General features: G+C 45.4%; 1 protein-coding gene across 1 annotated transcript in view; it reads right to left on the bottom strand.

Annotated features, from left to right (window-relative positions):
* Positions 1-7957: 7957 nt before the first annotated feature.
* LOC143984363 (putative transmembrane protein 244) overlaps positions 7958-25897 on the bottom strand; it is a 57246-nt gene continuing 39306 nt past the window's right edge. The window contains exon 5 of the mRNA XM_077484592.1: positions 7958-9303. Within this exon, the coding sequence (XP_077340718.1) occupies positions 9212-9303 (92 nt within the window). The 3' untranslated portion in view covers positions 7958-9211. The remainder of the gene's footprint in view (positions 9304-25897) is intronic.

Genomic DNA, 25897 nt, shown 5'->3' on the forward strand with positions numbered 1-25897 from the left:
TACTTTTTTTTTTTTTTTCTGTAGTCTTGTCTATTGAAATTTCAATTGCATTTTTCCTTTTTATGATCCTATATTTCGTTATCTTATGAGTTTTAACTCAAATTGTGTTTCCTTCACCCCACTCCAGTGATCTATGCTGACATAGATCAGTAACAGCCACAACCCAATCACAAGCATCCTCGCTTGTAGAGAGGGGGCATGTTTAATTAGGTTGGTTAAGTAATTAAGTTCACTGGGCAGCAAGGATAAACTCTAGTGGTTATTGAACTGCACGGTCACCATTTACCTGCTGTAACAGAAAATTGTAAGACAGACTGAAAATAGAGGTTTCTGTTTCTAAACAAAAAAAGACTGACAATTTTGAGAAAAAAAACTATATTTTTTACTTTCTGCTATAAAACATATCCAATAAAAAATGTAAACAAATTTCTTCCTCAGTTTAGGCCAATATGTATTCAGCTACATATTTTTGGTAGTAATGGCAGCTATCAGAGACTTATAGTGGTATTGCAGAGGACAAATCAGACACCTGGGGGGGGAGAGGGTGCTTTGACTGGGGGGAGACAGATCAGTGTTCCTGCTTAGCAGAAACACAAGATCTCTACCTTCCCCATCTGGCAGAACAGAAATCTGCCTTGTTTACATAGGGGTCGGGATTGACCCCTTACTCCGATCTGTGGTGCAGAGAGTCTCATAGACTCACTGATCAGAGTGCGCCACGCGTGCAGGCCGCTTGGTCACGGGAGTATGTCAATAGACTTAATCCCGGCAAAGCAAGTCCGCGCTGTAGCCGTCATTCGCTATAGCGTGGAACTGAAGACGTTAACAGATGTGAATTTCAGTGTGTCTTGTTATGGTACATACCCTTTAAAATAAAGAATTATGAAAAAAAAAGCTATTCTTAGTGGCACTACTGGTTTTAGTCTAAATTGGGGTTGCATATGCTAAAGTTAAATACTGTGTGATAGGGTTATCTCAACAGGGCATAAGTCAATAAAGCAGTATGGACAAAACTAGCCCTTACATTCTAAGTACAAAACAAACTTTCCAAAACTGTAGTAAAATAACCTCTCTTGTTAGCAGATTAAAACACATGCATTAACCAAAGTTGGTACTCTTGATGAAAAGGAAGTTGAGTGGTTTACAAAATGTGGACTTTAGAAATTGCCAGCATTGTAGAGAGGCAGACTTGGGGGGAAAATTTGGGTAAAGAGGAAAGAGAAAGTGTGCCGCAGTGCAGCTTATGCTTAGAATCTGATCCTACCTACCGTACAGACTGCATACAAAAATCACAGCCCTTGCACCCACAAGATACCCCATAATTACTGTGTCACTAGGGGAAATCGGGAACACACAAAATGAAATCTCAAACTTTCATTATATTTATTGTTTGCCCAGTGTTGATAGTCAATGTAAAGTGTTTTGAGAAAACATGTCCTGGTGTTTGTGGTCCGTGGATGAAAAATAGCAAAGACACTGCTGTTGGTGCTAGTGGGGATTGAAAGACAAAATGCCCTGTGATTGGTAGTTTGTGGCAGAAAAAAAGCCCACGTTGGTAGTTCATGGAAGGAAAAATGCCCAAGGTGAGTGGGAAGAAGGGTGTGTTCAGTCATTGATGTCAGGAGGAGGAATACTGCCCATGGATGGTGTCTGTAGAGGAAATGGTGCCCTATTGCTGTCAGTGAGGGGAACACTGTCACATCGTTGCATCCGTGGGAGGAATAGTGCCCCATAGTATTAGTGGGAGAACACTGCCTTTCATTGGTGCAAGAAGGTGACAAAACTCATTAGTATTTAGCAGTTCCTGGATCAGAGATCTCCTGCATTTCTGGGTCCAATCTGTCATTTTCAGGGGCTACAAAATAGAAATTTTACCACTGCCCATTTAGATTCCTACCCTGAAACCTGCACCTCAAACACAGGAACATTTGCTGACTGCCTGAGTTAAATTTCAGACACAGGATGGTAAATCCCAGAAAGATTTAAAGAGTTTTTTTTTTTTTTACTCCAACCTATTAACAGACCCAAAACCGAATGGGGGAATTCACTCCATCTTGGACCTTAAATCTCTGAATGGCATTTGCATGTCCCCAAATTTCATACGATGTCTGCAAGATTTGTCATCCCTTTTCTCAGAGCAAGGGAATTTCTGGCATCAGTGGATAGTCAAGATGACTATCTCTGCATTTCCATCTTTCCCACACACCAACACTTTCTATGCTTTGCTGTGGGAGACCAACGCTTTAATTTTGTTTCCTTGCTATTTGGGCTGTTCTCTAAACCATTAGTCTTCACAAAGATGCTTGCTCTACACCTGGCCCTGCTCAGATCTACGGATACCCAGGACATGGAATCACTGAATGACTTTCTGCCGAGAGATATCTCATCCATGGTTCTGTCTTCCAACATCCAAAAGACTGTCAAGTTCCTTCAAACTTTTGGATGGCTGATCACTTTCAGGAGGTTTGCCCTCCTAGCCTTCAAATCGCCTGGAGTACTTTCTCTGGAAAAAATTGCTTCTGAGGTCCAACTGTTGGACTTGAGATCAACCAGGCACCCCTTGACTTGCTTCTGCATGAGGGTTCTGGGCCTAAAAGTGACCCCCTTTGAGGAGGTTACTTTTTCTCTATTCCACTCAAACCCTTTGCATTTCAACATCCTTTACAATGTGGGACAGGCAGATACCGTCTCTGGATCACCCACTACTACTGTCAAGCTAGGCAAAAATCTCCCTGGCCTTGTGGATTTCCAGTTTAGCCCTAGAAAGTGGGAAATAATCTCTTCCTCCTCCCTGGAGGGTGGTGAAGATGGACAAGCATGGGAGTCTACAATTTCCTGACTGTCCAGGGTACCCGGTCTCCACATGAGTCAAAGACCCCATCAACATTCTGGAACAGAGAGCCAAAAAACTGAGTTTACTACATGGTCACTAGTAAGGGTACAGTTAGAAAATGCCAAGGCTGTAGCCTACATAAACTATCAAGGGGTGTCAGAAGTCAGCCAGCCGTGAATAAAACAAGCCTGATTCTCTCCTGAGCTGAGAGTTCAATTTTCCACTCCCAGTATGTATTTAATGGAGAAAATTTAAACATGGCTCTGGGTCGCCAATGTTTGGTCTACATGGAGTGGTCCCTTCACCCTGAGATATTCTAGATGCTCTGTCAGAAATTAGGACATACAAAGAATGAAAATGTTCATCTCGCTACCACTACTTGCATAAGCAACCCCAAAAAAATGATTGCAGTTGTGCATTGTCATGTGTTCCCACACCAATCATAAGGCTACATATTCCGTAAAGTGCAACACAACCTCCTAACATTTGCAATATACCAATTTAATATCAATGGCAGTATATTTAATTTGTAATACTACACCACCCATACCAATAAATGATGTCTACAAAAGTATTGGCAATCTGCAAACAAAATAACCGATAACCATCAAGTCAAAAAAGTTAATTGTATAGATCCTCAGTGATGAGTCCTGCAAGAAAAGCTTAGAAATACAGTTATGTAACACAGAGAAATCGGTTTACATGCCATAAAGATGTGTTAACTTTGCAATAAGGTGCTAAAATTATATTGGAGTTCATGTCAGTGTGACTCCTGAATAAAAAAAACACCTCCAAGTGCTCTGTTACCAATCACGCCACCTGCTCACCTTTAAAACATGGACATATATACTAAATAGGTTCAATATGCACCTTTTGCCCTTTTCAATGGGGCTTTACAGCTCCATGTAATTCTCCAGATGTATTATAGATATTCCTCTCAAATGAATCCAACTCCAAAACACTTCCTTGGTTACTACCACTCAGAGAATTGAAATCCTTCATTGTGTCATATATATTAAAACTCATTCACACATAAGTAAAACAAATGGAAATCCACCAAAAAAGAAGTGCACAATAATCCTGTGCACTAGAAGTAACAGGCAACCTTAATAGAGCATTGCCCCCTTAAGGGGTCTCTTTTGGCATCACATCAGTATAAGAAACACATACACTTCTGGTTTCTGGCTCTTGCATGGTGACTTCATGTAGCTACTGCCCCAACATGTTTGTTCACGCCCCTTGTGACTTAATCATGGGGAGAATTTTTTTTCCCACCATGAGGCAGAGATGGGGAACATCAAGTCTGAACATCATAGCCTTCATATTCAACAAAAAGCTGAACAGGTTTATGGCTGGGTTCAAGGATTTCCTAGCTTTCACAGTGGATGCCCTAGTGACTCCTTGGTCCTAGTGCAGATGTATGTTCTCCCCCCCTCTGGCCCCTGCCAAACAGGCAAGACCTCTTGTCACAGGGCCCTCAGTGCCTCATTTCTGGCTTTAAAATCTGCGTTGGTAATGCACTTATCCTTTAGGAAAGGGGTTTCCTTATCTATTCTAGGATTTACCATCTCACCTGGAAAACCTACTAGTAGCAACCTTTACCCCCAATTATATTTTTTTCTCACATCCTGGCCTTCCTTCAGTCTGGTCTGGACCAGTATCTGGCTCTTGGTTATCAGGATTCATTTTTGTAATCCATTCTGTATTAGAAATCTTTGTATAAAGGCCTTGACAAGAGTGTGAAGCTAAAGAGTCGCTCATGTTAATCCCTCATTCCTACATTCTGTGTCTCCGTAGACCTGAATCTGGTACTTCCAGTTCTTTAAAAACCTCTATTTGAACCGATTAGGAATATCTTGAGGGATCCCATGATTAAGGTGACCTTTGTGGTGGCCATTGCATTAGTTAGGCATGTCTTCACGTTGGCGGTCCTTTTTTGCAAGGAACCTTTACTTGTTTTACATAGAAATAAGGACCAAAGACTTGCAAAGCCATAGTCCTGATGAACAGGGCCTTGCGGAAATTAGTCATCCCATCCTTGCCATTGTAGCTAGGAGGACTACTTTGCTTAGGTGAGGAATTTCTGTACTAGCCACTCACACTCTAGTTAAGGCTTTTGTTCAGGAAGTAGATCACATTTCTCCCTGTTTGTTCTTCTGTATCTCCCCCCCCCCCCCCCCCATGGGATCTTAATCGAGTTAAACTGGTGTATTCTGAAGACAAGAGACAAGACAGGAGTCTTATGACTTCTATGACAGTCTGGGTAAAGCTTGTAGGAGGAGTTTTTTTATTCTGCTCTGACTGTCCTATCAGGCTGCAGGACCCCTCTGGACAGTGCTGATTGGCCCTGTACTGATCACATGCACCCTCCCAAGAAAAAAAAAATCTCTCTAGCAATACACACCAAACTGAGCATGTGCAGCTTGTCCCCCTAGCCTCTGTTTTATCAGCAGATTTGGGACTTTGGAAGTAGGGAAGGAACAGAGAAGACTGGATCAATTTCACCTTAATGCGTCCTATGCATTAAGGTGAAAAAACTTCTGTCACTGACCAGCCCCCCATTTTACTCACCTGAGTCCTGCATTCCCCCACCGGAGACGAGTTCTTCCCCTCTCCCTGTTGTCTTGTTTCTTGATTGGATAGATTGATAGAGCAGCCATTGGCTCGCGCTGCTGTCAATCAAATCCAATGGATGCCGAATGCTGGACTCAGGAGCACACATGCAAGGTAACCCATCGGGAGAGCGCTTCTCCTAGGAGAGGGATATTCAATTAGCGGACCTCCAGCTGTTGCAGAACTACAATTCCCATGAGGCATAGCAAGACTCTTAGAGCCACAAGACATGACAGCCAGTGGCAGAGGCATGATGGGACTTGTAGTTTAGCAACAGCTGGAGGTCCGCTAATTGCATATCAATGTCCTAGGGGGTTATACGATGCAGGGAGGAGCTTCCAGCACCGCTGAGGGACCTCAGAAGTCGAGGATCAGGGCCACGCTGTGCAAAACGAACTACACAGTGGAGGCAAGTACAGCTTGCTGATGAGGATAGTGACCCAGTCAGATTTGGCAATTCTCTGGAGACCGCACTGGGTCTCAAAGATATGAAGGTATCGGTCAATTTCCTTCACCCCATCCTGGAAGGGTCAGAATAATTCGTAGGAAAGTTTCTTGTGGCTACCCCGTTCTGCAGTTGCAGCACCCCGATCTCCTTCTGAACATCAAGCATTTCAGGCAGGTCGTGTCTGCAATAATCTGGGTGATAACCTCTTAGGGGGGAGTAGTACTGTAGAGCGACAGCCGCCACTGGATCTCTCGCTGAAGCTCAGATATCCCGGACCCCTCTATAGCTGGCTCTCTGCTTCAGTCACTGGCCTGGTCCCTCTCCATCAACTCAGCAATTAGGGGGCCTTTGACTTGTTGCTGGGGTTCTGTCCCCTTGATTCCAGCAGATCCTTAAATGTGCTTCGCTTAAGGCTGGATTAGCAAAAGACATCCGACAAGGTCCCGTTGGTGTTTTTGATGTTCCAGGCACAAGGAAGCAACCCACCGCTGCCAACCAAATGTGATGGACTCCAGACACCCTGTTGGGTATTTCCACCAAAACGCTGCTTCCCGCGTTCTGGAACATGGGACCAAAGGATCCGGCTATAGTAACCCCAAGAACCAGACAACACCAGTCTTTGAGTACACCAGAATAAGAACTGCTTTATTTTAGAAACACATTGAATTTATACAGAAAACCATCAGATAAGGGCTACTCCCATGATCACAGACAATATTCACCTTAGACAGTAGAGCTAATCCTATTATCATAACCATGACCACCTTAGACATGCCGACTCCCCCATAGGAGTACAAAAGCAATTAGTGACCAGCTCTGTCTGGATAACTTATGAACATACTAAAACAGAGTTCTTCAGCGAATGGTTCTCCTGCAGCCCAAAGTCTGTGACAATAACTATACATGTACAATGTCTCACAAAAGTAAGTACACCCTTCACATTTTTGTAAATATTTTATTATATCTTTTGATGTGACAACACTGAAGAAATTCACTTTGCTACAATGTAAAGTAGTGAGTATACATCTTGTATAACAGTGTAAATTTGCTGTCCTCTTAAAATAACTCAACACACAGCCATTAATGTCTAAACCGCTGGCAACAAAAGTGAGTACACCCATAAAGGAAAATGTAGAAATTGGGCCCAAAGTGTCAATATTTTGTGTGGCCACCATTATTTTCCAGCACTGCCTTAACCCTCTTGGGCATGGTGTTCACCAGAGCTTTTACAGGTTGCCACTGGATTCCTATTCCACTTCTCCATGACGACATCACAGACCTGGTGGATGTTGGAGACCTTGCGCTCCTCCACCTTCCATTTGAGGGAGCGTTTCATTTCTTCAGTGTTGTCACATGAAAAGATATAACAACATATTTACAAAAATGTGAGGGGTGTACTCACTTTTGTGAGATACTGTATATTAAAAACTATGGTTAGACAACTGTTGGAGGCTTTCCCCATCACTGCTAATCTTGTCTTCAGGTCTTCAGCATCAAGTAAAACACCGATCGTGATCATCCTCATGGGCCCCTGAAACTCAACTTTGCTGCATCATTCATCTGGAGGAATCTATATTATTAACTACTATATATATATATACCCAGGTATATGTGCACAATTCCACATCTTTGATGATATTACCTGTTTGTACATTGTATATATGTACTTTTAGTCATATTTTCTTATACTGTATGAAGCTCGTACTATTTTCATACATGTGTGCATCTATATAATTATGTTATAATTATATAGTCCTGGGTTGAGGCACTGCCAACCTTATTACCAAACCTGTTCTTCCATTTAGCAGAGGTTCCGTTGTTTACCTACAGGTTTAACGCAATATCCATTTCTTTTTTTTTCTCCCCCCCCCCCCCCAAAAGAAGGCTACACCTGTTAAGGCACAATCTAATGCTAAAACGTCCATAAAGCACTGTTTCTCAGATTACCAAGGCTGCCCACCTGAGCTTCAGTAAAAAAAATTTAGTGTTGGTTCTGTAAAAAAAAACAAGATATACATTTCATAAAACCAATCATTTATTGCTTTTTTTGACTAAAATATATCCATAAAAACACCAATACATTGTTAAGCTGGTAATATCCATTACAAAGAATATCCTACATACGCTTAACCACATATTCCATATGTGCATAACGTTTCAAAGATTAATTGGTTTTTAACAGCATAAATTGATGTTAAGAAGTTACCTGAAGATTGTGCCTTTCCATTGAATGCAACTTTGTTTCCAGGTGCCCGACCAATAACACTAATAACACTATTTAGCCTCTGTTCCAAGGGTCTCCAAACTTTTTAAGCAGTTTACTGCCCTTTAGACTTTCGAGGGGCTGGAATGTGGCCAGTTGGGTTAGAAAATGTCCCAGTGACAGTGGGAGTAAACAATCCTCAGGCTTGGTGGTCAATCAGAGTTTAAAAAAAATTGTATAGCACCTGTGGGTGGAATAGTGTCCCATCATTGTGTCAAGGGAAGGAATAGTGCCCCATCGGTGTCACTGGAAGGAATAGTTCCCCATTATTGGTGTCTGTGGGAGGAATTAAATCCCACTGTTAGATGTCACTGTAAGAAATGGTGCCTCATTGTTGGAGTGAGGAATAGTGCCTTGTATCAGTGGAAGGAATAGTGACTGTTAAGCTGGATAAAGGCAAACAAGGACCACAGTTGGGAGACTACTGCATTCAGATGGTTGATCTCCCAAGTTGGTACCCTGAAGCTACACCTTTTTTCAATATTCATAAACTCATCAGACCAGTACATGTACAGTCTCGTACAAAAAGCAGTACTGTGTACAGTGGCAGTACAGGCAACATCTTGTCTGCTGCCGGATATAAAGAGAGTTGGGCTTGGTGCTCCAGCATTCAGCAGAAACCTTGTGTTTTTGTCAATGGATACAATGCTTCCTCTGATTGGCCAAGGTTAAGGCATGTAGATGACATCACAGCACTGCTTAGTGTATTATTGTAGTCCATACTACAGTCCATTACGGCACACTCAGTGGCCACATTGTTCTAGCATGGAAGTAGCTTGTTTGGGCCAGCTTTGTCCAGAAACTTTCTAAAGTGACATTCTACATTAAGTTTCCTATCCAAGTAGCTGCTGTAACCATTCCCGGATTGTAAAATTGTCAGGTGGACTTTCTCAGTCATGACCGTTTGGATCCAGGGGAATGCATTACATTTTCTGTAATGCATTTTAACTTCTCTAGCATCCCAGATTAACAATAAAAAATTAGATCTTGCACGTGGCCTGAGTTACTGGCTGTTTTTTGATATACTTGTAAACTTTGTGTAAGCAAAAAAGTATCATAGGGTTGTCCTGTGTCTTTGATATGAGTTTCTGTAGGTGAAGTACGCAAGGGTTTGACCAGATGCAATCATGAGAGGCAATCCACAGCCTGTAAAAACAGGAAAAATTTAAGAAACAATGCTACAAAAGTGCAGAATATTTGATATGCAGATTTTAATGGTCCTAAAGGACACTGTTATATCTTTGAAATGTAACATTTCTGCATAAAACCTTTTATTCGTTACAGGTTCATATATTTCATAACAGACTTGTTGTTACTGTCAGTAGTATATGCTTTTTGGTCATTACACACTTGCTTAGAATGTGTATGGCCCAGAAACTGATAAGAGCAGACACAACAAGGTATAACAGCTTACAGTGCCTTGAAAAAGTATTCATACCCCTTGAAATTTTCTACATTTTGTCATGTTACAACCAAAAATGTATTTTATTTAAGTGTGACGTGCTTTTGTATTCAGCCCCCTTTACTCTGATACCCCTAACTGAAATCTAGTGGAACCAATTGCCTTCAGGAGTCACCTAATTAATATTCGCCACCTAATTATAATGTGTCATTTAATCTCAGTATAAATACAGCTGTTCTGTGAAACCCTCAGAGGTTTGTTAGAGAACCTCAGTGAACAAACTGCCTCATGAAGGCCAAGGAAAACACCAAATAGGTCAGAGATACAGTTGTGGAGAAGTTTAAAGCAGAGATAGGTTATAAAAAAAAAATATCCCAAGTTTTGAACATCTCACAGACCACTGTTCAATCCATCATTCGAAAATGGAAAAATTAGGGCACAACTGCAAACCTACCCGTAGGTTGATCAGTAGGTAGCACTTACCCCATTACTGACGACTTCCCCTGTGTGGCAGCGGCGGCCTCCTGTACTCCTGGTCATGGTGGTGGCCTCTTGTTTTCCTGGTCATCATGGCGGCAGCGGCTTTCATTTTCTCCCTCCTCGTGGCCAATTGGAAGTCTTCTCTTTTCGGCCAATCAGAAAAGGTGTCTCACAACCTCTTCTGATTGGCCGAATTGAGGATCAGTGTTTCAACAGCGGATATTCATTTGCTGTTGTAAAACACCTAGGTGGGCTCAGTACGCATACTCTGCGATCCGAGCCCACCCTATTTTGAAACCTATTAGAGCCTCTGGCTCTAATCAGTTGATACGAAAAAAAAACCTTGGCTACTGTAATTCATGCACCCAGTGCTCTAAAAGGGGCTGGACACGGCAGCCATGGATAGATTTATGCTATGCATGAATCTATACATTATGCATATAGGTGGTGGCGAGGAGAGAGGGGGCGGCACCTGGGCGCCCCTAATGGACAGGCCACCATTCGTTCAGCTGAGATCCACAGCTCAGGTGGGGGAATCTGTCCACAGGACAACTATAAGACGTGTGCTCCACAAAACTGGCCTTTATGGAAGAGTGGCAAGAAGAAAGCCATAAGAAGTCCCGTTTGCCGTTTGCAAGAAGCCATGTGGGTGGCACAGCAAACATGGGGAAGAAAGTGCTCTTGTCAGATGAGACCAAAATTTGACTTTTTGGCCTAAATGTAAAACGTTATGTGTGGCAGAAAACTAACACTGCACATCACCCTGAACACACCATCCACCGTGAAACATAGTGGTGGCAGCATCATGTTGTGGGGATGCTTTTCTTCAGCGGGGACATGGAAGCTGGTCAGAGTTGATGGGGAGATGGATGGAGCCAAATATAGGGAAATCTTAGAAGAAAACCTGTTAAGCCCCGTACACACGAGAGGACTTATGTCCGACAGACTTCCGAAGGAGTTCCGTCGGAGTTCTGCTGGAGTTCCGACAGAGTTCTGACGGACTTTTCGGCTGAGCGGACTTGGCCACACACAATCACACTAAACTCCGACGGATTCGAACGTGATGACGTACAAATGGATTCGAATAAGGAAGTTCATAGCCAGTAGCCAATAGCTGCCCTAGCGTCGGTTTTAGTCCGTCGGAATAGCATACACACGAGCAAATTTTTCGAAGGGACCGGGTCCGGCGGAGTTCCTTCAGGAAAATTTGAAGCATGTTCCATATTCTAAAGTCCTTCGGACTTTGGCGAGTCAAAAGTCCGTTGCAGCCCACACACGATCGAATAGTCTGACGGAATCAGTCCGTCGGACTTTGGATGTTGAAAAGTCCGCTCGTGTGTACGGGGCTTTAGAGTCTGCAAAACACTTGAGACTGGGGTGGAGGTTCACCTTCCAGCAGGACTACGACCCTAAACAAACAGCCAGAGCTACAATGGAATTGTTTAGATTAAAGCAAATTCATGTGTTAGAATGGCCCAGTCAAAGTCCAGACCTAAATCCTGCTGTTCACAGAGGCTCTCCATCCAGTCTGACAGAGCTGGAGCTATTTTGCAAAGAAGAATGGGCAAAAAAGTCACTCTCTAGATGTGCAAAGCTGGAAGAGACATACCCAAGAAGACTTGCAGTGAAAGGTGGTTCCACAAAGTATTGATTCAGTAGGGCTGAATCCCAATGCACGCCACACTTTTCACATATTTATTTGTAAAAAAAATTAAAAACCATTTATCATTTTCCTTCCATTTCACAATTATGTGCCACTTTGTGTTGGTCTATCACATAAAATCCCAATAAAATAAATTTACACTTTTGATTGTAACATGACAAAATGTGGAAAATTGAAAGGGGTGTGAATACTTTTTCAAGGCACTGTATATCATCACACATACATACCATAAAGCAGAGAATCACTCCTGCCAGTAACATGGTTTCCACTGCTCCAAGTGGAACAGTAATAGTTTAATCACACATATCCCTTTTTATGCAGCAAAAACTCACACATTTTGTTGCATGAAATTTAATTTCAGGTAGATAACCCACTTTTTCAAATGGGGCTAATATACATTTAAGCACTGCAGTTTAATTGTGGAGGGAAATGGAGAACTAGATGAGCCCATTCACACCTAGGCATGTGTGGTACTATGCACACTGCAATGTACAATAAACATGAATCCAGCCTAAAACAAGGCTTCCATAGTCAGGACTCACAAAGGCTTAAAGCCCAACTCTAGCGGTGCTTATATAGTCTACATAGAGTTTAAAGGGATTAGAACCGCTACAGGTTTTTATCAATATCTGTTCCGATTCTAGTGACTTTGTTACCACATTCTCAGTTTTTATAGTTGTGTTAAAGTAAAAAAAAAAGTAAAAAAAAAAAAAATTGTAAAAACACATTTTGCTCAGGTTTACTACCAAGGATGTGTCTCATGGCTGGAATAGAAAGCCCCCGCAGCTAGGACACCTTTTTCATTAACAATTCTCTAAGATGGGAATTTCATTCACTTCAGAGAGATTTTCTCTCTTTGACTGTGGAATGTCCAGGACAAGATATGCAGGGAAATCTCTCCAGCAGGACACAGGCAGCAAAAATGTAGTTGAGAGGTAAAACTCATTACAATTTCTAAAGCCAAAACGTTTTTTACATTTTGGATATAGTTATGTTTAAACTGGCAGTGGCAGAGATGGATCAGATATTTAAAGTATATATATTCCTTACAGAAGGATCAAAGTGTTGTATCCCTTACTCTTAGCTCCATCCAAGTTTTCATGTAAAAGACTACTCTGAAAAACATAAGCCTTGTTCAAGAGGTTTAAGAGGCCTTTGTTCTGTCTCAGTTTGCTGAGCTGTGGGAGAAGGAGAATAACAATGGAATGGATTTCTTCGCAGCCTTGAATGTGTTCTTGATATTAAACTGAAAGGCTGATGTCAAGTCTTCAAGCAAAGATTAGCCTTCCTCAGACATTCGTAGCTTCAGCGACTACGTGAAAAGGGTGATCTACTGTATTGTTGCATATTCAATAGCCTTTATAATCTGTTTTATGTTTGGTCTCAGGGACAGTCTACTTTGTATCCTGCAACATTAAAAGTACAGCTAACTATTATGTTACTTGGACATAATATTAAACAGAATATGGGGCATGACCTGAAACTAGAAGGAAAAAATGTTCCAGAGTGACATTACAAAGTATTATTTTAGCATTATTTTAGCAAAAGAGTAGGGAATGCTTGCAACATGCTTCCAGCTGGCAATGCAAGTCAATCAACAGTAAGTGAATTTAAAGTGGTTTTAAAGTCAAAAAGGTTTTTTACCTTTATGCATCCTTCAGGGCTGTCTTTAAGGCAGAGCAAAAGGGGCAGCTACCCTGGGCCCCATCATTGTTATGGGGCCCAAAGCAGCTGCTCATACTTGCCAACTATCCTAGTTTTTTCCCATGCTGTGTCCTGATATCTCAGTGTGAAGTCCTGTTACTAGTGCTGCCCAGCTATGCCCTATTGTTGTTTACAGATGACTCACCTTCAGACCCTGTGTTTATATATAAATAACCAGCATTGATATGTAAATAGTAGCTGCATTAATGTGTAAATAGCAGCAGAATGGCTGCATTGATATGTAAATAGAGGCGGCATTCATATGTACATCATGCCCCTCTGAGGTCATATCCACCATCACTTCTGCTGAATGCTGCCCACTGGGGAGGTAAAGGGGCATGCTTGAAAGGCCTGCCTACAACTGTGGTCATTAAGCCTAACATAAGCCTGTTGTGCAAAGGTAAGCAAATTGGAGGTGGAACCTTTTTTCAAAATAACATGGTGCCACAGCACCCTGAATTTTGGTGCATGTGAATATGCACATCTCAGCAGAGGCACTGTTGTGTATCTGCTAAAGGGCAGCATATTTCTGTGGTGTCAGGAAAGCAATTTTACATGCGTTCCCGACACACACAAATGTGAACAGAGTCTAAATGTCACGCTAGGTCCGACGGTCTTCCCGACGGACTTTTGGCAGAGTTCCAAATTAACGGACTTGCCCACACACGAAAGGACTAAGTCTGTTCGAAAGTCCGTTCGTTTTGAACGTGATGACATAAGACGGGACTAAAAAAGGAAGTTCAATAGCCAGTAGACAATAGCTTCCCTTGCGTTGTATGTGGTCCGTCGGACCAGCATACAGACGAACGGTTTTCCAGATAGGAATTGAGTCCCGTCGGACAGATTTGAAACATGTTCTATTTCTAGGTCCGTCGGATTTTGTAAATTAAAAATTATCAGATTAGCCCACACACGATCGAAATGTCTGACGGACATGGGTGGCTACTGATGGACGAGCATGCTGGAAAACCAGCAGCTGTCCGACTCCCGATTAGCGCTCTCAGCTAATGGCAGAGAGCGCTAGCACTGATCGAAGTGTTCTGGCGGGAGGCTGTACCCCTGTCAGAACACAACAGCTCAGTGGGGGAGATCTCTGTACTCACTTCAGATAGTTAGTACAGCAGCTAGTAAAAAAACTTGAAGTGGGGGGGCGTGGCCAGAACCCAATCTGCATGGCAGCTTAGACTCTGATCTCTCTTTCAGCCCTCAGCTTCAGAGTCCAGAAGAGGCACTTAAACTGCAGCAAAATGGGTGGCTCCAAGACGACCCACTCCTCAAGACCTCGGGGTACCTCACAACCCCCCCAGGATCATCCTCAGACCTCAGGGACTACTTCACCCAGCCAGACACCCCGCCGAGTGGAGCGGCCAAGATGGCGCCGGCCGGTGGCACAGGGGAGGCCACAGACTTTCATCCACGCTCCATCCCGGCTCCTGAGCACCATCTGGACCCCCAGAGCCCTCACACACAGCACCCAGCAGAAGGGGAGCCATCCCGGGATCCAAGAGCGGTGGGTCCCCTGTTTGGGCCCACAAACATGCCTGAGGAGTCTCACTTAACACTCCCGGTGGCCATCTTGGGACTCCCACAGAGGCCATCACAGCCAGTGCTGTGCGGCTTTTCCTCAGGTGCTGCGCACTGCCTCAGACCTGGGCATCACAGCAACAGCCAGCGGCTCCCCGATCTCCACAGGGGACACAGTGGACTTCCCATCCCTGCCGGGCCGGGCCCTCCTGCCCTCAGTGTGTGGGCACCTGGGAACTTTTACCTCCAGCGAAACCCCTCTATCAGGCCTCACTCCTACAGGGGCACAAGGACTGTATGGAACATAGGGCCCTTGCTTGCAAGGCCCACAGGCTGCACCAGCCATCTCATATGCCCAAGCAGCCAGTGCATCGGCCCCCACACATCCCCCGTACTCTCCAGGAAGGGCCCCCCAACAGCCATCACAAAGCCCAGAATGGAGTGAGCCCTGGAACGATCCACCCACCTGCCATCTATCTCCGAACCTCCCGTGGGGACACAGCCGACAATCCCAAAACCCACCCGACAGCAACCACCGAGTACAGGGAAGGATTACCCCCTATATCCCCACAGTGGCACGCCTATCTTCAAGCAATGCCGACCAAGGATGATTTCAGGCAACTCATAAAGGACGTGAAGTCCACCTGCAGGTCGGAAGATCCAGACTCTCCAGTCGGGCCTTAAACATCTAGCTGATAGAGTTGAAATGGCGGAGGAGGAAATTCAAGAACCCAAACTTGAGGTACACAGAACTCAACTCCAAGGATCAGAACATCGTTCCCTTCTCAGAGACATGCAGTGCCATGTAGAAGACCTGGACAACAGGGGGCGCAGAAACAATATCCGCGTCCGGGTGGTCCCCAAAATGGAAGGCCCAGAAGACATCCAGACCACTTTACAATCCCTCTTCAATGACTTGATCGGGGAAGCCCCCGTCAACGCCATTGAAATGGACAGAGCACACTGGGCGTTGAAACCCAAAGGCACTACCGCCAAACCCCGCAACATTATTTGCAGGCTCACTTTGTTCCCCCTGAAAGAGGACATCATGAGACAGGCCCGTCTCGCCCACAAAGTAATGCTTGGAGACCACCAAATCCAGCTGTACCCGAACTTGTCCTGGATCACCCTACAAAAGAGTAGGCTACTACAACCGCTACTACGCACCCTGCAAGAAGAGAATATCCCTTATCGCTGGGGATTTCCCTTCAGCCTTACTGCCAAACACCAAGGCAAAACAGCGATCCTGAGATACCCGGAGGACTTAGCACCTTTCTGCAACACCCTGGAACTTAGGGTTCCCCAGCTTCTGGACTGGGACCTGATAGCTACCCTGCCCCCACCCCCCACAGTGTGGCAGAAGGTCCCCCCACCAAAGCGCTCGCGTGGACCGGAAAAGTCCCCAAGGGGTTGGCGCCCACAGCAACAATAAAGACAACCACACATGCACTGAGAAGGACAAGCCTCATATAGGAACATTTTTGTTTTCCCTTTTTTTTTCTCTTCTTTTTCCCATTGCAATCCCCAAAGAAGTAACCCAAGCAGTGGGTCACAAACTATTTAACCTCTGATGCCCTGACTACAGAACTGATCTACATCAAGGGCTAGTCTCCGTAGAGACTTTAGAGAGAGACCTTCCAGTCTTCCCCCTCCACCCCCCCCTGCCTAGTTTAGAAACGTTGTATGTGGTCCGTCGGACCAGCATACAGACGAACGGTTTTCCAGATAGGAATTGAGTCCCGTCGGACAGATTTGAAACATGTTCTATTTCTAGGTCCGTCGGATTTTGTAAATTAAAAATTATCAGATTAGCCCACACACGATCGAAATGTCTGACGGACATGGGTGGCTACTGATGGACGAGCATGCTGGAAAACCAGCAGCTGTCCGACTCCCGATTAGCGCTCTCAGCTAATGGCAGAGAGCGCTAGCACTGATCGAAGTGTTCTGGCGGGAGGCTGTACCCCTGTCAGAACACAACAGCTCAGTGGGGGAGATCTCTGTACTCACTTCAGATAGTTAGTACAGCAGCTAGTAAAAAAACTTGAAGTGGGGGGGCGTGGCCAGAACCCAATCTGCATGGCAGCTTAGACTCTGATCTCTCTTTCAGCCCTCAGCTTCAGAGTCCAGAAGAGGCACTTAAACTGCAGCAAAATGGGTGGCTCCAAGACGACCCACTCCTCAAGACCTCGGGGTACCTCACAACCCCCCCAGGATCATCCTCAGACCTCAGGGACTACTTCACCCAGCCAGACACCCCGCCGAGTGGAGCGGCCAAGATGGCGCCGGCCGGTGGCACAGGGGAGGCCACAGACTTTCATCCACGCTCCATCCCGGCTCCTGAGCACCATCTGGACCCCCAGAGCCCTCACACACAGCACCCAGCAGAAGGGGAGCCATCCCGGGATCCAAGAGCGGTGGGTCCCCTGTTTGGGCCCACAAACATGCCTGAGGAGTCTCACTTAACACTCCCGGTGGCCATCTTGGGACTCCCACAGAGGCCATCACAGCCAGTGCTGTGCGGCTTTTCCTCAGGTGCTGCGCACTGCCTCAGACCTGGGCATCACAGCAACAGCCAGCGGCTCCCCGATCTCCACAGGGGACACAGTGGACTTCCCATCCCTGCCGGGCCGGGCCCTCCTGCCCTCAGTGTGTGGGCACCTGGGAACTTTTACCTCCAGCGAAACCCCTCTATCAGGCCTCACTCCTACAGGGGCACAAGGACTGTATGGAACATAGGGCCCTTGCTTGCAAGGCCCACAGGCTGCACCAGCCATCTCATATGCCCAAGCAGCCAGTGCATCGGCCCCCACACATCCCCCGTACTCTCCAGGAAGGGCCCCCCAACAGCCATCACAAAGCCCAGAATGGAGTGAGCCCTGGAACGATCCACCCACCTGCCATCTATCTCCGAACCTCCCGTGGGGACACAGCCGACAATCCCAAAACCCACCCGACAGCAACCACCGAGTACAGGGAAGGATTACCCCCTATATCCCCACAGTGGCACGCCTATCTTCAAGCAATGCCGACCAAGGATGATTTCAGGCAACTCATAAAGGACGTGAAGTCCACCTGCAGGTCGGAAGATCCAGACTCTCCAGTCGGGCCTTAAACATCTAGCTGATAGAGTTGAAATGGCGGAGGAGGAAATTCAAGAACCCAAACTTGAGGTACACAGAACTCAACTCCAAGGATCAGAACATCGTTCCCTTCTCAGAGACATGCAGTGCCATGTAGAAGACCTGGACAACAGGGGGCGCAGAAACAATATCCGCGTCCGGGTGGTCCCCAAAATGGAAGGCCCAGAAGACATCCAGACCACTTTACAATCCCTCTTCAATGACTTGATCGGGGAAGCCCCCGTCAACGCCATTGAAATGGACAGAGCACACTGGGCGTTGAAACCCAAAGGCACTACCGCCAAACCCCGCAACATTATTTGCAGGCTCACTTTGTTCCCCCTGAAAGAGGACATCATGAGACAGGCCCGTCTCGCCCACAAAGTAATGCTTGGAGACCACCAAATCCAGCTGTACCCGAACTTGTCCTGGATCACCCTACAAAAGAGTAGGCTACTACAACCGCTACTACGCACCCTGCAAGAAGAGAATATCCCTTATCGCTGGGGATTTCCCTTCAGCCTTACTGCCAAACACCAAGGCAAAACAGCGATCCTGAGATACCCGGAGGACTTAGCACCTTTCTGCAACACCCTGGAACTTAGGGTTCCCCAGCTTCTGGACTGGGACCTGATAGCTACCCTGCCCCCACCCCCCACAGTGTGGCAGAAGGTCCCCCCACCAAAGCGCTCGCGTGGACCGGAAAAGTCCCCAAGGGGTTGGCGCCCACAGCAACAATAAAGACAACCACACATGCACTGAGAAGGACAAGCCTCATATAGGAACATTTTTGTTTTCCCTTTTTTTTTCTCTTCTTTTTCCCATTGCAATCCCCAAAGAAGTAACCCAAGCAGTGGGTCACAAACTATTTAACCTCTGATGCCCTGACTACAGAACTGATCTACATCAAGGGCTAGTCTCCGTAGAGACTTTAGAGAGAGACCTTCCAGTCTTCCCCCTCCACCCCCCCCTGCCTAGTTTAGAAACGTTTTGCGTACAAGTGGACTGCACTTTTTTTGCAGATTTACTTTGGTTTCTCTGACTCACCCCGGTTGGGTTGGATTGGAGAGACTCACGGGAAGCCTTTCTGACCCAGGCCGGAAGGCCTGAATGGGTCTGATCTTGATGATGTTATTGTTTCTCTATGGTTCTACATTGCTAACCATTCTTCTCTTCTTTCTAGCTTTTCTTAACCCCCCTCCTTTGTGTGTCATCAGCTGGCTCAACTATGGTTGTCAACAACACATCCGGAGCTCCTCCCGCGTGGTGCCCATCACCACTGGCAGAGGCCATCCTGAACATCTTCACCTGCATCAGATGAGTATCTATACCCCCCACCCAAGTTCCCATGGCTAAGATTTTTTCATTAAATGTTCACGGTCTGAACTCTAACCATAAATGCATCTGGCATTGAGGGAGTTTAGGCAGTCGGGAGCGGAATATCATAATAGAGATATAAACCAGCACTCAAACGCAGGTCCTGGGATAATTGCTCCAGGTGAAGGGATCCGGGTGCGAGCCACAGCATGCAGACGGCCGCACTCCAATGCTAAAACAATGCTTTATTTAAATAATATATAGGACACAGCAAATGACATCACTGCAAAAGATGCTAACAGCTGAAGTGTTTCGCACTAAGGCTAGTGCTTACTCATAGCTGGTTACCAGCTATGAGTAAGCACTGGCCTTAGTGCAAAATGCGTTATTTGCGTTATTTGAATAAAGCATCGTTTTAGCATTGGATTGCGGCCGTCCAGATTCTGTCATTATCCACATTATTAGCGGACATCATAATGGTGCAGGAAACCCACCTAGATAAAGAGGGTTCCTTTGCGTTTGCAGCTAGGTACTACACTCAATTTATCTCTCGTCAGGACCCCATAAGCGAGCGGGGGTGGCCATTCTAATTATGCAAGGGTCCCCTTTTACGTACTCATCCCATCATAGTAACCCTCAGGGCCACTTCCTAATCCTCCGGTGCCTATGGCAGAACAGGGAGATTACACTCTGCACAGTCTATGTCCCAAACGTCTGGCAAACAGGGTTCCTGAATAAAGTACTCACTCACTTATTCAGAAGGGCGCATGGGGTGCTAGTGATGGGAGGGGACTTTAATCGAATCCACTTAACATTCTCGGATCACCAGGGGATAGGCTCCAGGGCACCCACGACTCGTGCACGCAGCGACTCAAAGCTGTTTCGCCAGCTTACCAGACAATATGCCCTCCTTGACGCGTGGAGAGCACTACACCCTGGCGACCGACAATATACTTTCTACTCAGCCCCGCATTGAACGCACTCCCGTATAGACTACATTTTCGTTAATAACACTACCCTGAACCTGACTCAGACCATATGCGAATCCTACCGATCTCGTGGTCAGACCATGCCCCGATGATGATAACCCTATACCTAGGCACCCATACCCGCAGGCCTTACAACTGGCGTCTAAACGCGTTCCTACTCCAACACCTCCCCTCAAAAACAGAACTAGCCGCTACACTAAAAAAAATACCTGGAAGAAAACAATACTGGAGAGGTTTCCACACCTACACTATGGGAAGCCTATAAGGCGGTGATGAGGGGCAGCTGCCTGGCCCTCTCCTCAGCCTTGAAAAGGAATGCACACGCGCTGAAAGCACACACAGAGAAGGAGCTTAGAACCCATGAAAAACAACTACAACACAAACCCACTTTAACCCTCCTAAAAAAAATCACGTCCCTCAGGGCTACATTAGGTGACCTGGCCTTAGGTCAAGTCGAGAAAGCATTAATAAAACTGAAACAGATCTTTTATGACAAAGGTAATAAGGCCCACACACTACTAGCCAGGAAACTGCGGGATAACACCTAGATGTCAACCCCCCACCAGATCAAGAATGGATCAGGTTCCCTGGTCTCACACCCGAAAGACGTAGTCCAATCCTTTGCAGAATTTTATAGGACCCTCTACAATAATCCTGACATCCCCAGCAACCCCCCCCTCGCCAGACCTAGCCAAACGTATACAGCAATACCTAGAATACAGTGGGATATCCCAGCTTCAGTCTACAGACCTAGACTCCCTAAATGCACCAATCACACTGGAAGAACTAGAACAAACCATGAAATCTCTCCCCAACCACAAGGCCCCAGGCCCTGATGGATTCCCCTATGAGTACTACAAAGAATTTCTCCCACAACTGCTCCCCTATATGTGAAAACTATTCAACGCCTTCCTACATGACACTCCGATAGCTAGGGACATGCAGAGTTTCTTCATTACAGTAACCCCCAAGCCTGATTAGGACCCTTCCCTGTGTGCCAATTATAGACCTATCGCCCTTCTTAATTCGGACCTAAAAATTTTCACCAAATTGCTCTCAATCCGTTTGAACACGGTCCTGCCCTCTTTAATCCACAAAGACCAGGTAGGATTCACCCCCCTACGACAGGCAGGAGACAACACATGGAAGATAATAGACCTGGTGGAGGTGGCGAACAGGGAGGGCAAGCAGTCTCTGTTACTCAGCCTGGACTCAGAAAAGGCGCTTGACCGCCTGGGCTGGCCCATCCTGTTCGCCACACTCAGCCATATAGGATTTCGGGGTCCCTTTTACAGAGCCATCCAACATCTGTATTCAAGCCCCTCCTCCCAAGTTAAAACCCCCTTCGCTCTATCTGCTCCAATATCAGTGCAGAACGGCACCAGGCAGGGGTGCCCCCTTTTGCTCCTGCTCTTCGCATTATGTGTTGAACCCTTAGCAGCCACCATCCGACAGAATCCAGACATTAAGGGCATGGTAGTTAGGGACAGTGAATTTAAAATCTTCCTATTTATGGATGATATAATCCTCACATTAACCCACCCCAGGACCTCCCTGCCAGTCCTTCATGTGGAACTGGAACGCTACGGAGCCCTATCAGGGTATAAAATAAACACTTCTAAATCAGAAGCCCTCCCCATAAACACATCAGAAGAAGAGGTAGAACACTTGAGAGCCAACTTCCCCTACAGCTGGAAAACCACTGCCTTAAAATACTTGGGGGTCAAAATCACCCCAAAGTACTCTACCCTCTTTCAGGAAAATTATCCCCCCCCTTTTTCAAAATATCAGCGGTCTCCTACAACAATGGAAAAAACACCACATTTCCCTACTAGGAAGGATAGCATCGGTGAAGATGACAATTCTCCCAAAATTATTATACCTTTTTCAAACCCTACTTGTCCCTGTCCCCTGTGGCCAATTAAAGCATGTACAGGCCAAGCTCTTGCAGTACACTTGGAATTATAGACAACACAGGATCCCACGTTTGGTACTACAGGCAGCTCGGACAGAAGGGGGATTAGCCTTCCCCAACCTCATTAAGTACTACCAAGCGCACAACTGAAGGCGATTACCTCCTGGCTCATGTTCCAATCCTACAATAAATGGACCGAAATAGAGAAACTGTGGCTGGCCCCAATACACCCAAACAGTCTACTATGGAGTGCAAACGCGGAGGTAGACCCCCACGCGGCTGCTTGGCCCAATGACACAGCTCAGAAAGCTGTGGCCCAAACTGAGCGAGGATTCGGGACCACCTGGATGCACACAACATGGTCTGGGACTTGTGGCACCGCCGGGAGGAACAAAGAGATCCGGATACTGGCACAAGCTGACGAAAACCTACCCTACCCCCCCCTACCCCCTTTCTATTCTCTCTTTTTTCCCCCCTTTTAGGAGCACTCACACTCCAACTAACTTTACGAGTTAAAAGGTTTGGTTGATAACAAATTCAGTAATTGTTAAAATAACCTGACACATGCAGTTAAGAACACGGATACCAGATAGAGAGTAACTATGCACTCAGGAAATATTACAACCGTGTAGGTTAAGAAAATAAGCTACCAGGCATTAGCTTTTGCCATCTCTTTAGATCAGACATCTGTTATGTCTCACAGTGGGTGGATGAGTGAATGTGGATTGCCTAAGAAGAAACTTGAGCAAAGCTTACCAGATTTTATCTGATTTCTGATATTAACCAGCGGAACCAAAAGAACTTTGATCTGAGTGTGAAAGTCCAGGAGTTACAGCTGGGTGTCTGGGTGCTTTTGAGTAATTTGAGAGTTCCTGGGAAGCATAAGGTGGCTGACCACTAACAATCCTGACCACACATCATCTGCAAGCAACTGTCTGGTCTGCCAGTGTACCAGATCCACCCTGAGGGGAGAACAGGACCATTGAAGGTATGGCGCTGGAATCACCTACCGTGAGTCAGGCTGTTCAGAGATCTCAGCAGAGTGAAACATTAGGGGTACCATCTTCAAGACAAGGTCAAAGTGACCCAATCATAGTCTTTTCCACCTGTCGAAGAAGAGGAGGATGACAGTGAAGAGGAAGATAGCTGCACAGACTGGTGTGGTCATCTGAGCCAATGGATGGCACCTATCTACTTCTGCTACCAAGACATATTTGGGGAATCTCAGGCCTCAATATGCCCACCAGTAGGGCTGATATTAGACCTTTTGGCCTTATGTTTGAAAGAGACTAGGTCTACAGCCAGAAGGTCTTCAGAGATGCCAGTACTGTCTACCCTGGCTAAATTAGACAGGTACCCTGGGGAGCTCTGTTGCATAATACCATCAATGGCATTGACCCTGATCACATATATTTTTTATGACGATGAAACAAACAATTGCCCAGGTGTGGAAGTCATCCACTCTCAATTTTGTTCAAGTCAAGAGCCATGTTCAGAGCATGTTCGTCAATGAGAAGCTCTCAACTATCCTTACTAATACACATGATACATTTTTAAAAGTTTGGTGGCTATGACTTTACTTTTTTGCCCTCTCAATCCACTGTAGGCCTTCTAGACTTGTAGCAGAGACCCATGGTTGCATGCTAGTTAACCTTGGCGGACTTTGGGGTACTTTTTCCCTTTCCCTGTTTTCTCTTCCCCCCCTTCTTCTGCCCCCTTTTCTGACTCCTCTTCTGCTTCCTCTTCACCTTCTATTTTCTTTTTTTCCCCTTCTTTTCTTCTAGCATTCCTTTCCTTGCAGTATTGCATCAATAATCTCTTTTCAATCTAAGATAATACAACTGCCTTCGCTCTTTGTTACTTGCTTCCCAATTTTAGAGTGACGGGGTCTTTGTGATATTATCTCGCACCTAAGACATTGCTTAAATGTCCTGTGAGTGTGATAGCCTGCTTTTCTTTTTTTTACATTGCTAGATGATCTTTTTGTTACTGGGTCTTTTTATTCTTCACTATCCCACTGTTATAGTCTGGTTGCATTTGTTTTGAATCTATCCCCACCCCCTTTTCAGACCAAACCTTTTTTATGTTCAGTTGCCCACATTTGACCTCACTCTGTCTTACCTAATGGGCTTTGTGGCCTGATGGGCGTAGATTGAAAAGACCTTTCGTCTCCATAAAATCACAGTTCAGGTTACACAGCTCTTGCTCTGTAACTCCTCTTCCTGCTGCTTTTCTGGTATTGGACTATAAGGCAATTGCACAATTATACTATATACCTGTATCTGTACTGTCTAGAATTGGCTTTTTCCATTTTCTTCTGTACTTTTCAGCTGAAACTTTTAATAAAAACTAACTTACAAGAAAATGCATCATAAGATAAGCTCATTTCCAGGTAGGCTCGTTTAGTTGGTTGTTAGAGCATTGCATCTTTTTATATCAAATTAATGGTGTATCATATTTACTGGGCCCCCTTTGCCTCTTTTGGGTCCACAGCACCAACAGAAGGCAGCTGCACAGACCAGGCTGTCACTGAAATGACACACACACACAAAGCAAGTGCTGCAAATGCTGTTGTTCTCCAACTCAATGACTGCCACTGAGGAGAGGAGGAGAGAGAGAGAGGATACAGGGAAGTTTTAAGTCTGTTTTGCAGCCACTGTGAGCTGGAGGAGAGCCCACTCACCTCTCCAGGATATCACAGGCCACTGATTGTTTGCTGGGCAGCCTGGGAGAAAAGAGGACTGCCGGGACTGTCCTTAGGAGACTTCATCCTATTAGGCCAAGGATGAGATGAGACTACAAGTCCCAGGAGGAGACTAGAGATTGAGAGCCTCTGCTTCCACATCTACAAAAGAGGTCAAAGATGTGAGAGATAGTCACTGCTGACATCATTGGTTCTGTGGGAGATCAGCATAGCCGAGTCCTGAGTTAGTCTATGCCACAAGTTCCAGATGCTAGAGATCAGGACGAGATGTAATTACAGATGGTTTGGTGGTGAGAGGCTGCTGGCCACAACTTCCTGTCCACTTCTAAAAGGAACAGTGTCACCTAGCTTTAGGATACAGTTTGGAATCCACTCAAATCTGAACATTCAATCACCGGAACTTTGGGTCCCAACAATTACCAATACACTGGACAGTGGGAGGGGTTTAGAGAGACTGACAGACCTTTGGTTCCCAGTACAGCCCTTTAGTTAGGACTATCCTGATTTTACATTTCAGGTGCAGAGATGCTTGGTCCTCCAGTTATTTATGGTGTTATCCAAAATCTCTATTTGTTATCATTCACTGTTATTGCCATTTTCTTTATTGATTTTCTGGGTATATTGTACAAATAAATATTACCTTTTTAGCTTTTGGTGTCTCAGTGGGTGTGACATTGCCTCATAAGATTTCCTTGCTCCTCCCAAAGGATAATGTTATTGAGGGCCTTCACTCAAAAGTGCAAGTGCCCGCTAACGTATTTTAGGTCTTTTTTTATTTTTATTTTTTTTACAGGGAGCAAGTATCTTTTTTGACAGGTACACGCTCCCACTTCTTCAATTTTGACCCAGGCATGATCTCACTTAGTGTTGGGAGCCAACTGTGATTCCTTAGGAAGTCACAGCCAGTTACTAAAGCCAAG

The sequence above is a fragment of the Lithobates pipiens genome, unplaced genomic scaffold (genome assembly GCF_037356315.1).
Source record: "Lithobates pipiens isolate NorthernLeopardFrog02 unplaced genomic scaffold, aLitPip1_a1.2 Scaffold_16, whole genome shotgun sequence".
NCBI classification, from domain to species: Eukaryota; Metazoa; Chordata; class Amphibia; order Anura; family Ranidae; genus Lithobates; species Lithobates pipiens.